General features: G+C 53.2%; 1 protein-coding gene across 9 annotated transcripts in view; it reads left to right on the top strand.

Annotated features, from left to right (window-relative positions):
• The window catches only part of PPP1R13B (protein phosphatase 1 regulatory subunit 13B), a 123,518-nt gene extending 110,690 nt beyond the window's left edge, over positions 1 to 12,828 (top strand). For all 9 annotated transcript variants that reach the window (XM_074394367.1, XM_010343919.3, XM_039462886.2 and 6 more), the window contains 9 exons: positions 157 to 337; positions 3,888 to 4,057; positions 4,424 to 4,925; positions 6,317 to 7,086; positions 7,908 to 8,045; positions 8,119 to 8,252; positions 9,051 to 9,217; positions 10,622 to 10,821; positions 11,628 to 12,828. In XM_074394367.1, coding sequence (XP_074250468.1) covers positions 157 to 337; positions 3,888 to 4,057; positions 4,424 to 4,925; positions 6,317 to 7,086; positions 7,908 to 8,045; positions 8,119 to 8,252; positions 9,051 to 9,217; positions 10,622 to 10,821; positions 11,628 to 11,669 — 2,304 coding nt within the window. In that variant the 3' untranslated portion in view covers positions 11,670 to 12,828. The remainder of the gene's footprint in view (positions 1 to 156; positions 338 to 3,887; positions 4,058 to 4,423; positions 4,926 to 6,316; positions 7,087 to 7,907; positions 8,046 to 8,118; positions 8,253 to 9,050; positions 9,218 to 10,621; positions 10,822 to 11,627) is intronic.
• The last annotated feature ends 235 nt before the right edge of the window (positions 12,829 to 13,063 follow it).

The raw sequence follows: 13,063 nt of genomic DNA, 5'->3' as shown, positions 1-13,063 counted from the left end.
CTCCCTTTCCAGATGCTGATGTTTCCAGATGACAGCCTTCCTAAATACAAACCACCGAGTCAGTGGTTTCTGTCCAAGCTGGGAGTGTCTTGCACTAGGCTTGGGATCTCTTTTAATTTAGGAGAATCTTGACTCTCATTTCTTCCCAATTTGTAGCTGAACCGTGTGAATGGCACGTCATCACCACAGTCACCTCTGAGCACATCTGGCAGGGTCGCTGCTGTGGGGCCTTACATCCAGGTTCCCAGTGCCGGAAGCTTTCCTGTCCTGGGGGACCCCATAAAGCCCCAGTCTCTCAGTATTGCCTCAAATGCTGCTCATGGAAGATCCAAATCCGGTGAGTGGTCTTGGCCCTCTTCCTTTGGGAGAGTTTGTGAGCAGGGAATGGTGTCTGCGGTAGAGGGGAACGGTGGAGGTGGGGGCTCTGCCACATGCATCGTCAGACTCCAGGCTCAGTCTCCCCTTGAGGTGCTTGGGGACCTGTGTTCCCCCGTGGTGACAATCCTAAAAAGAGAACAAGTTCTTTTTATTGAACTGGAGGTCTCTACTGTGTGGCTTTTTAAAACACAAATGATTGATTAATACTCTGACCCATGGGCCGGGCCTGGTGGCTCACGCCTATACTCCCAGCACTTTGGGAGGCTGAGGTGGGTGGATCACCTGAGGTCAGGAGTTCAAGACCAGCCTGACCAACATGGTGAAACCCCGTCTCTACTAAAAATACAAAAATTAGCCAGGCCCCTGTAATCCCAGCTATTCAGGAGGCTGAGGCAGGAGAATCGCTTGAACCCAGGAGGCAGAGCTTCCAGTGAGCCAAGATCATGCCATTATACTCCAGCCTAGGCAAAAAGGGCAAAATTTCGTCTCAAAAAAAGAAAAAAAAAAAAACTCTGACCCACAAATGTCCTTTCCTACTGCAAGTTTATTCACCCTGAGAGCTGGCATGGGTGCCTCACCACAACTCAGCTGCAGCCAGACAGAGGGGCTGCCCCAGCAAACGGAGCTCTGTCCTCATTGATCAGAGTCCACACGTCGTTGCTTTGGTCTTAACCTCACAATGGTGCTGTGTGATGGACTTGGGCCCCCAGCACCGTGCTCCAGTGTAGCCTATGTGTGGTGTCCTGTCCCTGCCAAGCAGAGGGCAAGCTTTTCATGGAGAGTCTTGTTCTCAACCAGTGCATTAAAAGTGTTGGGGCTTCCTTGTAATAAGACTTAACTTTATGACTGGGGTTGACACATTTCCCTGTGACACACGGCATCAGGAATCCCTGTCCTGACATACTGAAACATTCCTTCATTTCCTAAAACAATACTGTTACTCTCTGGCCATCAGGTCTGTGTTTCGAGCCCTTTTTTCAGGATTGGTGGTGGATTTGTGCTTGTCTTTGTTTGCTTCATTTTCTCTTGCCTGGCCCCTGGTAGGGACAGCAACACATCTGTTGCCCCCACCGGGGAGACTGGGCTTGTTCTGAACTTAGTAGAGGAGGGCATCACCAGCCCTTGTGAGCCGCAAGCCCCTGCTCAGATCCCTTACAGCCATGTCTCAGCAGCCACATAAAGTGTGGGGTTGACATGAACCCCTAACTATAGCTTGCTCTGCTAAGCTGTTATTTATAGTTTGAACTACCCTGTGGTAGGAGTAGATACTTGTTTCCAGTGGGAGGTAATTAGCACAGCCAGCTACTTCTCAGCTGACTTCCTTTGAGAAACTCCCCAAGCTGAGAATGTCTGCTGTTTCCCATCCCTGCTGGTGTCTGCTGTGCTGCCTCAATGGGTTGCAGGAAGGAGATGCCTTCACGAAGCCTTGGTCCTGGTCTCTGCTGTGGTTTAAAGTGCCTGGACAAAGGAAACCGGTACTTACCTTCAGAGTTGGGGGCAGAAGCCCAGCTACAGGTGGAGCTGGGTTGTGAAACCTCCTGGCAGGGACTCTAATCCCTTGCTGTTGGCTGTCCTGGTTCTGTGTCACACAGATAGCCACAGTAAACCCAGAGTGACCAGCTCATGGACAGTGTCAGACCTCGACGTCGGGCCTGACTGCAGCTCCTCACAACCCTCTGCAAGTCCATTTGTAAACCGTATGTTGGCTGACAAGCTTAGTGGGAAGCTGTATCCTCTTTAATATGTACAAAATCAACGATCGCTTGTTTTTCCAAACTGACAAAGGTCTGCTTATCACATCTAGACTTGAAAAAGATGCCGCACAAACATAATTTATCCCTTTCTTCAGTAGACAGGTGTGGAGTTTGGGTGGGGCCACACCCACCCTCCCATCCTCAGAAAGGGTATGATACCAAGGGATGGATGCTGGCATAGCACGGGTTTTGTTTTGGAAGGTATTTTGTTCGTTTTTACAAAATTAAGATGATTTTCTGAGTTCGTTATAAGGCTTTTAGTTTTAAAATCATACTAGAAGATAACTGTTCCTCTATAATAAAAATACGTGATCTTCCTTCTATACCTCTTGCCTTGTTCTGAAGAAAGGAGAAAATTGTTTTTTAGTCCTCACTATGGCTGATTTCCATAAAACTTCTTGTTACTGGGTGGTTTCAGAAGCAGCTGGACAGCCACATTCCCTGTGACCCTGAGAGCACAGGCCCTGTCCTTGGGGAGCCTGTAGGTTTCTGGCCCACACATCCTTCAGGTCTAACATGTGACCAGGAGGGGATGAAAGCACACACGTTCCAGGCCCCATGCAGCAAGATGGCTATTGGTCCAGGGGCCTTGGAATGCCTCGCCGGGACCCATGGGGCTTGACCAGAGCTGTCTCAGAAGCTGCTGCCTGGAGCCTGCAGTGAAGTTTAGCAATGTCATAATTTAGCAGCCCAGCAGTATATGCAGCTGGGGTTGCAGTGCTGCTGCGTCAGGTCAGTTTGGCTTATGAGCAAATCATGTGCGGCTGTGGCTGATGGGGCCCTCAGAGCGCAGTTGGGAAGCTTCCTTGTCATGTTTGATGAGTCCAGAGCTCTGGCTCCAGCGTTGCTGTGAGGACTGATATTTCTCTGCTGCTGCTTTGTTATCCCTTCCTGCCTGTCTTGGCAGATGGGATAAGGGAAGGGGATGTGCTGTCTTTGCCAAGAGGGCCCAAAACAGTCCCTCTGCTTTCCCTCTGTCCCATATTGCTGATGGCACTGGAAGCGTTGAACACTTTAGTTCAGTTCAGCACCTGTGCCTGCAAAAGAAAACCAGGAACCTTGTTGTGATGGACTTTAAGCCACTGTGAGGGTCCTATGTTATTCTGCACCCTTTTTCAGTTTGGAAAATATCTATAATGGACATATCATTTCAGTGGCTTTCCTAAAACTTGGGGTTGATGACTGGCTTTCTAATCACTGCAGCAGAATGATAGCTTGCTCCTCCTGCTACACAAATCAGTGGGAACTTGCACGGGCCTCCTGTGATCATATGTTATTAGAGGGTGGAAATTTTTATCTTAATAATGAAAGTACTACAGGTCAAACCTGTTATGAAGTCAAAAGGTAAATCTTTTTTATTGCTCTGTGTAATTGTGTTTCTAAACAGTGTGTCAGGAGTAAGGGCCAGTGCTTATTTTACTTGGTGGTGCTGAGGTCATGGATTTGACCTGTGTTGAAGTGGGGCATACCCATGGGCCTGCACAGTGGAGCCTTGGTTTGGCCATGAGTCTCTGGTAACACTGGAAGCAATTTGGGCATTGGCAGCAGGGCCCATCCCCTGGTCTTGTGCACGGGTCTGTGGGCACTGGAGGAGACGAGCAGTTATGCGTGTGGTGGGTGGTGAGCCACTTGGTTAGTGGATCTGCATCAGAATGGGACGTCTCAGTGCGACTTTGTTTCTGGCAGGGTATTATTCTCGGATTGGTTCAACTAACGTCAATAAAAATTTTACTCAAGTTCTGTGTTCTTTTCAAGCTAATGATGGAAACTGGCCAACATTAAAACAGAATTCTAGCTCTTCAGTGAAACCAGTGCAGGTGGCCAGCACAGACTGGAAGGACCCGAGCATGGAGGGGTCTGTCAAGCAGGGCACCGTCTCCAGCCAGCCTGTGCCCTTCTCAGCACTGGGAGCCACGGAGAAGCCGGTAGGCCTGTGTCTTTATCACAAAACATAAGCGAGCTCCTCAACAGGGCACTTTTCTGCCTCAGTACTAAGCTAAAGAGCCCGAGATGTCAGGAGGCAAGTTAATCCTGTTAGTGTCCAAACAACACCCAAAGTCCTGAAAGGGTCACTGGGCCCGAAGAGCCTGGGCAGCCACAAGTACATGCACCTTTTGGTCAGGACTTTTGCATCACTTTTGCAGACAGGCAATGAGCTCAACGGTGTGCCCATGTCGTGGTCACAGCCGATTTGACCATTACACATCCTTCTGTGTATTCTCTCGGGAATGTGGGTGGCAATACGCTTCACTGTTCAAAGGGTGACTTTGTTTTTCTTCACCTAAATTTAGGGCATCGAGCTTGGTAAAGTGCCACCTCCCATCCCAGGTGTAGGCAAGCAGCCGCCTCCAAGCTATGGGACATATCCCAGTCCTACGCCTCTGGGTCCCGGGTCGACAAGCTCCCTGGAAAGGAGGAAGGAAGGCAGCTTGCCCAGGCCCAGCGCAGGCCTGCCAAGTCGACAGAGGCCAACCCTGCTGCCCTCCACAGGCAGCGCCCCCCAGCCGGGCTCCTCACAACAGATTCAGCAGAGGATTTCCGTACCGCCAAGCCCCACGTACCCACCTGCGGGACCACCTGCATTTCCAGCTGGGGACAGCAAGCCTGAACTCCCACTAACAGTGGCCATTAGGCCCTTCCTGGCCGATAAAGGGTCAAGGCCACAGTCTCCCAGGAAAGGCCCCCAGACAGTGAATTCAAGTTCCATATACTCCATGTACCTCCAGCAAGCCACGCCACCTAAGAATTACCAGCCGGCAGCACACAGCGCCTTAAATAAGTCAGTGAAAGCAGGTAGAGTGGGCTTATACTCTCCTTCTTGGGGGCTAGGAAATTATACTTTTAATTAAGAAAATACTAATCCATAATCCTTACACTTGGGACATGTGCTATTTAGAATTACACTTAATTCTGACATAAAAGTACAGTCTTGGGTGTCAGTGTGAGAAGGGAATGGAAGCTGTAATGCATGGAGGAAGCCGTTTTGCAGATGGCTCACAGTTCTCTGACCTCCTGTCTGAGCAGCCACCTCCCTGAGCTACTTAGGAAATCCACCTCCGGGAAGGGTGAGATGTCGAGAATTTCCTCTTTTCCTTCTGCTTCATGGCAACTTGTGCTAGGATCTGCCCTGCGAGTAGAGGGTAGCCTTGACCATTGGCCCTCCTGGCAGTGGCTGAGCCCAACCCCTCATGGCAATTTGAGGAGGGCATCTGCTGCTTAGGAGCCTCCCCCACAGCCCAGAGGGGAGGAAAGCCTTGGTTCGGGTTATGGAGCTGTTCTAAGAAGGCAGCTGAGGGAGAGTAGCTCTTAGTTCCTCACCTACCACAGACGCCGATGCTGTTCCCAATTCTTAGGGAAGAAGCCGCAGGTCAGGTCTAGGCTAGGGCCTCCTTCGACCTCCTTGGGCATTGGCTGCAGCTTCTAGACTCAGTTGAGGAATTCCTGGGACAGCCTCGTCACTCCCTGCACAGGGCCTCCCAGGTGGTGGTGCAGTGTTCCCTTGTGGACAGGGTTCTGGCCATGGTGGGAAAGTCTTAGGGTCCCAGCATCCCCAAAACTTTTTACACAGGGGGCCAGTTCACTGTCCCTCAGACTGTTGGAGGGCTGCCACATACTGTGCTCCTCTCACTGACCACCAATGAAAGAGGTGCCCCTTCCTGAAGTGCGGCAGGGGGCCGGATAAATGGCCTCAGGGGGCTGCATGTGGCCCACGGGCCGTAGTTTGGGGACGCCTGGCTTAGACCATTCTCAAGAGCTCCTGGGCCGCCAGGTGAAACTTTCTGGCTCTGATGAGATGCACGTTTCTCCATCATCTGAGTTAGTCCAAGAATCAGATGCATGTTTAGTGGTCTCTTGTCTTTTTCCTTGGCCAAAAAAACAGGCAGGTTTGTCTGCAGCAGGAAGAGTCAGGTTAGCAACCTCTTTTTTTCCCCTCTGAAAAAGACCCGGTTCTGGAAACCCAAATGTAGAAATCGACACATCAGAGAGGCATTGGACCTTTCAGAAGGAATCAGTGGAAGCTCTAGGAGGAGGAGGAGGTTTCCTCAGAGATTTGAAATTAGGATTGAAGAACAGCGGCAGGTTTCTGTGTCTCTGCAGGAGCCCGTCTCTGGGTGAGCAGAGGTGTGTGTGGCGAGATCCCACAGTGAGGTTGAAACTGCCTCTGTCCTTTGTGTCTTCTCCAGTGTATGGTAAGCCTGTTCTACCTTCGGGTTCAACATCTCCATCACCGCTGCCGTTTCTTCACGGGTCGCTGTCCACGGGCACAGCACAGCCTCAGCCACCCTCAGAAAGTGCTGAAAAAGAGCCCGAGCAGGACGGCCCCACTGGCCCTGCAGATGGTGGCACTGTGGAGAGCCTGCCACGGCCACTCAGCCCCACCAAGCTCACGCCCATTGTGCATTCACCACTGCGCTACCAGAGTGACGCAGACCTGGAGGCTCTCCGCAGGAAGCTGGCCAACGCGCCCCGGCCCCTGAAGAAGCGAAGCTCCATCACAGAGCCCGAGGGCCCTGGCGGGCCCAACATCCAGAAGCTGCTATATCAGCGCTTCAACACCCTGGCCGGTGGCATGGAGGGCACCCCTTTTTACCAGCCCAGCCCCTCCCAGGACTTCATGGGCACCTTGGCCGATGTGGACAATGGAAACACCAATGCCAATGGAAACCTGGAAGAGTCCACCCCTGCCCAACCCACAGCCCCACTCCATGACGAGCCCGCCCCATCGTCAGATGCCAATGACAATGAGTTACCTTCCCCCGAACCAGAGGAGCTGATCTGTCCCCAAACCACCCTCCAAACTGCCGAGCCGGCGGAGGACAATAACAACAACGTGGCCACAGTTCCCTCCACAGAGCAGATCCCGAGTCCTGTGGCTGAGGCCCCGTCTCCAGGGGAAGAGCTGGTCCCTCCAGCACCTCTTGCCCCTACCAGTCACCCTCCTGCCACCTCCACGGTGGGTGTCATTGCTAGACCAAAGCCTGGCCTTCCTGGTTATTCATGCAGCCAGGACCTCTGGGGTCCTTCCCTTGTGTCAGGCTGTCCTGGGAGCAGTAGGAGCCAGGCATGTCCCTCCCACCCTGAGTTAGGCCTTGTGGGGAGGAGACAGTCACATGGCCACACAGACAAATGGGCCATGAAAGGGCATTACAAATGGGGCTGGGCCACACAAACGCACTGTCAGCCAAGCCTTCCCCAGACAGCTGGCCAGGGAGCTCCAGAGTCCTTCCTGAGGAAGGGGAGCTGTCACTGGCACCTGAAGGTCCTGCAGAGAAACGAGGGAAGAAGCATCTAGACGAAGGCCCTGGGTGGGAGGTCAGTGTTGATGGAGCAGAGAGAGAGCCAGGTGCCATCTCAGGGAACCCTCAATGGGTCCTCTCCGCTAGGATCTGGTGCCATAGCAGGAAGAACCCTATCGTGCCAGGGCAGAAACAAGCTGCTGGCTCCCGTCAGCCCCTTAGCAGTCACATGCCACACTCCCTCCTATAGGGTCTTCCCAGGAGTAGCCAGAAGCCCAAACACAGCCATGTCCCTCTGTGAGTGAGCCAGGGACTCAGGCCCCAGAGCAGTGCTCTCCCTCATAGCAAACACAGAGTGGCCCATGTGGCCTGGCCCTTATTTGGGGCGGTTACCTGGGTGCTGCTTCTGCCTCTCCAGGGCTGCTGTGTGGAGCCAGTGTCTTGGGGCCTTAGTTCTCCCCACTCTTACCCAGCAGGCATGAGTTCTTAGACTCTAGCGGACCACCTTTAACTTGAAAGTATGCTTCCTTCCCAACAGAGCAAGCGGACCAACTTGAAGAAGCCCAACTCAGAGCGGACAGGGCACGGGCTGAGAGTCCGGTTTAACCCCCTGGCACTGCTCCTGGATGCATCTCTGGAAGGAGAGTTTGATCTGGTGCAGAGGATCATCTATGAGGTGAGCTGCAGCCGGGCATCAGCGCACACTGCTGGGGGATAGGGGGCGGGTGCTCACAGGCCGTGTGTCCTAGGTGGAAGATCCCAGCAAGCCCAACGACGAAGGGATCACGCCGCTGCACAACGCCGTCTGTGCCGGCCACCATCACATCGTGAAGTTCCTGCTGGACTTTGGCGTCAACGTGAATGCTGCTGATAGTGATGGATGGTGAGGCCCATAGGGGTGTGGGGTGGAGAGATTCATTTTCCCCTACTGTATATAAGGAAAGCATGCATGTTCTAGACAGTCAGGGAACAGGGAAGAGAGAATTAGAGCAAGCACACCCATCATTTCATCCTTGAAAGACAGCTGTTGTCAGGGTTTTTTTTTTTTTTTTGCCTGTCCTTCCAGCCTTTTCTCTTGATTGTTTCGTTAAAAACATGGCTGTGGTTATCCTCCTCCTCATCATTAACACTGCAGTCTAAGCATTCTGGTAATCACTGTTTCCCCTTTTTACATGCTCCATATGAACTGTTCAGACCCCGCGCTCTGTGTGAAAAGCAGCCTTGGTGTCCCCTGTGGTCAGCCATGTAGGTTGTTGCACTATTTGCCTTCGGGAGCTCTGCTGATGGGCGGGTCCCATCGGTCTCCTGTCCAGTGAACATCAGGAACTTTCAGACAGCCGTCATTGTGCTGTATTTAAATTGTGGTAAAATACACATAGCATAAAATTTTGCATCTTAGCTATTTTTAAACGTGCGTTTCAGTGTGTTACGTACATTCACGTGGCCATGCAGTGTCATCTGTGGATCGGCCATTTCTTAACCCAGTCCCTGTGTCCCTTTATATATGGTCTGAAACAATCAGCTGTAGAAATTGTGCCATTAAAGAAACAGCAGAGACCTGATGGCATCAGGCACACGCCTCCCATGAGGTTCTTCCAGGGCAGTCTCTGAGGTCTCGTCCTACAGACAGGTGGCGCTGAGGCAGTGGCAGGTCCGCGTCTTCACCCGCGCTCTCTTCCAGGACGCCGCTGCACTGCGCTGCCTCTTGTAACAGCGTTCACCTCTGCAAGCAGCTGGTGGAGAGTGGTGCCGCCATTTTTGCCTCAACTATAAGCGACATTGAAACTGCTGCAGACAAGTGTGAGGAGATGGAGGAAGGCTACATCCAGTGCTCCCAGTTTCTATACGGTACGCGGGAGAGGCCTGGGGCGTGGTGGTGCTGTCCACCATGGTACTGCCATGGCAACAGTCAGCCTGTGCCAGAGAAGCTTTAGCACAGCTTTTTGTTTTTTTAAGACACGAGACAAGGTCTCATTCCGTCACCCAGGCTGAAGTGCAGTGTCACGATCATGGCTCACTGCAGCCTCAGGCTCCCAAGTAGCTAGGACTACAGGCTTGTTCCATCACAACTAGCTAATTTCTTGTACTTTTTTTTTTCTTTTTTTGTAAAGACAGTGTTTGGCCATGTTGCCCAGGCTGGTCTCAAACTCCTGGGCTCAAGCGATCTGCTCACTTTCAGCTTCCCAAAGTGCTGGGTTGACAAGTGTGAGCCACCGTGCCTGGCACACAGCATTCTCAAGCTGTTCAGCCTTCTTCAGGGGCAGCCAGGATGTCTGGAGGTCACACCACCTCTTGTTCTCATTCATGAAACATATTTGAAAGTCCATGTTAGAAGGATTCTGTGCCAGATTCCCGAGGAAACAAAATGACCTGGTTGTGTGTTGTGTAGATGTTCTGTACTCTTGCTTCTGGAAGCAGGGCCAGGTCCATTCTTGGGGTGGCCTGGGGGCCTGGTCATTCCCCGGAAACATGATGAATGAGGCTCATGTCCTAATTAAGCTGCTTTAGCTTGTGCCAGATTTTCTCAGAGCTGGGACATCTTCTCTATTCTGAGTATTCACCAGTCACAAGTCATTTATTCCACACATTGAGAATATACTGTGTGCCCTACACTGGACCCTGGAGATAAAGTTATCCATGAAAACAGCCAGGTGATGCCCTCGGCCCAAAACCCCACAACAGAGCCAAGGAACAAATGCTCAGGCTGTGTGGTAGGGCTGGGGAGGCACAGCAGCCCCCAGCTGAGTCCAGCCGGTGTGAGGGGGAGGCTGCATTCACAGTGGCACCACCAGAGGGAGGGGAAGCTCCCCACCGTCACCACAACTGGGCCTCGGATGCAGAGTGTCCTGCATAAGGGCCGTTTCTTGGGGACCTACCAGTAGCTGCTCAGTCAGCAGCCACGGCTCAGTTGTGTGTACTTTGTTCGTTGCCATAACTAGAGCAGCCACAGCGGCTCTAGTTAATGACTTTAGAAATCCAATCTCACTGTGATGGCTGAGCGCCACCTTAAGAACAGCACACCTTTGTCCTGTCTGTCCAGCAGGACTTAGGGCTAGCAGCAGAAGCAGCACCTGGGCCGGGCGGGGGAGGTGTGAGACGGGGCCTCGCCTCCAGCAGTCTCTCATCTCCACCGCTGGTCTCTGCAGGGCCTGGCGAGAGCAGCCTCGGCATGACCATGTCCCATTCCTTGAGCAGGACCCCTCTCTGCGGGCCATCCTCTGCTGAGGCCTGACCGATGTTCTCTGGTTCCAGGGGTGCAGGAGAAGCTGGGTGTGATGAACAAAGGTGTGGTGTATGCTCTGTGGGACTACGAGGCCCAGAATAGTGATGAGCTGTCCTTCCATGAAGGGGATGCCCTCACCATCCTGAGGCGCAAGGACGAAAGCGAGACTGAGTGGTGGTGGGCGCGCCTTGGAGAACGGGAGGGCTATGTGCCCAAAAACCTGCTGGGGGTGAGCACTCGGGTTACTTGCTGGGAAACCAGTGGTTCTTGTCTCCCTACAGCATGTGTTCCTACCCTGCTGGGGGCTGGGGAGGGAGGCTGCCTTTCTCTGAGCCTCAGCAGCCCTCTCTGTACAGGGGGAGGTACCTACTTGGCAGAGCTGGCCTGAGGCTCAGACAGGGCCCCAGGAGGTGCCCAGGCTGTGCTTCCGCCATGGAGGCCCATGTGGAGGCCGAGTGCCTCAGTGAGGGACTGCTCAGTGAGTTTGGTTCATAATGAACTTCAGCAAGCAGGCCCGCTCACCTTACCCACACTTTTCCCCAGTCTAGAAATCTCTGTAGCCTAGAAATTTCTGCAACAGAGGAGGGAGGCGGGAACGTGCAAGCTGCTAGCTCTGTGTTGGACTTGTGATTCCATCAGTCCTCTGGCAGAGGGAGCTGTTTCTGCCCTCTGTGTGCCCTGCAGAGCTGCCAGGGCCTTCCTGTTGAGCCAGCTTCTTGGCCAGGCAAATACAGTGGGGATCCAGACAGAGACCCTTGCCCAGGGGAGCTTATGACCTTGAGAGCCACAGGCGGTCACAAGTCTTGAGGTGGCAGCGCTGAAAGAGACATAGGATGTGCCCCCCGCCCACCCCCCGAACGTCATGTTTCCCTCAGCACTTCATGCCACCTCAAGACTTTCAAGGGGGTGGGTCTCAGTGTGGAGGTGCAGCTGAGCATCAGCCCGAGGGACACGGTGCTGCGCGGCTGTCCGGGCCAAGGTGAGGAGCAGGGTGAGTGCGGCTTCCCGTCCTGATGCAACTCCGTTGCTTCCCAGCTGTATCCACGGATCAAACCCCGACAGCGCACGCTCGCCTGAACTTCCTTTTGGAGCACCGCGTGGTCTTGCCAGCTACGAGGAGCCACTGAAGAGATTATTCTGCTGTTTTCCCAGGAAAGCTGAAGCTTGGAAATGGTCTTAATGGTGCTCACTTTAGCAGACAGCATCCACAATGTGAATCCTGCAGTTTCTAGGTGAGGCCCTTTCTCCAGTTTGCCCATAAGTGGAAGAGGTACTTTCGCCTCCAAGGACTGAATTTTGCCAATTACTGTAAATCCAAATAAATACCCGCTTTCCAAACACCCACCCCTCTTGCCAGTAAGTCCTATAATTAACCCCTGATTGGTTGCCAGTGAAGACAAGTTCTGACTGACTTGGCCCCGAGTCTGTCACCCTCCAGCAGTGAACGCTGTCCGCTGCTGTGGGGTCTGCTCCTCTGCGACAGCCCCACCTCCTGTCCCAAATCGGACACTCATCATCCTCCCCACACACCATCCTTCTTCCCTTCATCACCAAAGGAGCCTCTGTATGGAAACTTCTGTCCAGCGTGCTGCCCAATGTGTACGCCTCCCAGCAACCGCCCTGCTTGGCCGCCTTGCGGGGGTTCTGCTTCCTTTTCCAGGTGCTGCTCTAGTTCACCTAAAGGCTGATTGTGCAGGCCCAGTGCTGTGGCTGGACTGCTGCGCCCTGGGCACCAGGCCCCCCCGCCCCCGACCCCAAGACCAGGTGACAGTCGGGAGCACCTCAGCATGGACTCTTTCCTGATCTCATAGCCTCTCATGCTGCTTAGTGTGATTCTGACCCTTGCAAGCTCGAATTCCAGTTCTCTGAATGCAGTCAGGCGCTGGAGGCCATGGCAGAGCAGGGCCAGGTGGACGGGGATGTTTGGTGCCTGAGGGATGGCAGGTGCCTGATGTCGGGAGGGGCCGCCACCAAGGGGGAACAGCTGGGGCAGAGGAGCTGGGGGCAGGGGCCACCCGTCTGCTGCTGGTCTCCCTGCCCAGGCTGGCTGTCAGGCCATCACCTTTGTGAGGCCCAGCCTCAAGGCAAGGAGGGCACACTTCACTGAGGTGTGAATTGTACGTACGGGCTTTTTATATACCAAAAGTATTTTTTGACTAGACCATTCAAAGCTCCCCAAACTATGTTGGAAATTTTTTTTCCTCATTAAAATACAGGCCCTTAGGCTCTATTTTCATGTATGAGTCTTGTGTGTAATTTATGTATAAATGTGTGTAGTCACTGAAGCAGCACTGTAGCCCATCACCTTGGAGCATTGACTGTACATAGAGTGGGGAAGAAAAGTGAACTCCATTGTGGAGCAGCCTGGCCACTGCCAGCCCGACACTGCTGACGCTGTGTAAATGTGCACAATAAACCCCTGTCTCACCCCGGCGGCTGTGAGTCTTGTTTCTGGAGCCAGACTGCGCTGT

Source organism: Saimiri boliviensis, chromosome 2 (genome assembly GCF_048565385.1).
Source record: "Saimiri boliviensis isolate mSaiBol1 chromosome 2, mSaiBol1.pri, whole genome shotgun sequence".
In the NCBI taxonomy this organism is placed as follows: domain Eukaryota; kingdom Metazoa; phylum Chordata; class Mammalia; order Primates; family Cebidae; genus Saimiri; species Saimiri boliviensis.
Note: the sequence above shows the minus strand (reverse complement) of the source record. Positions and strands in the feature narration are given on the sequence as shown.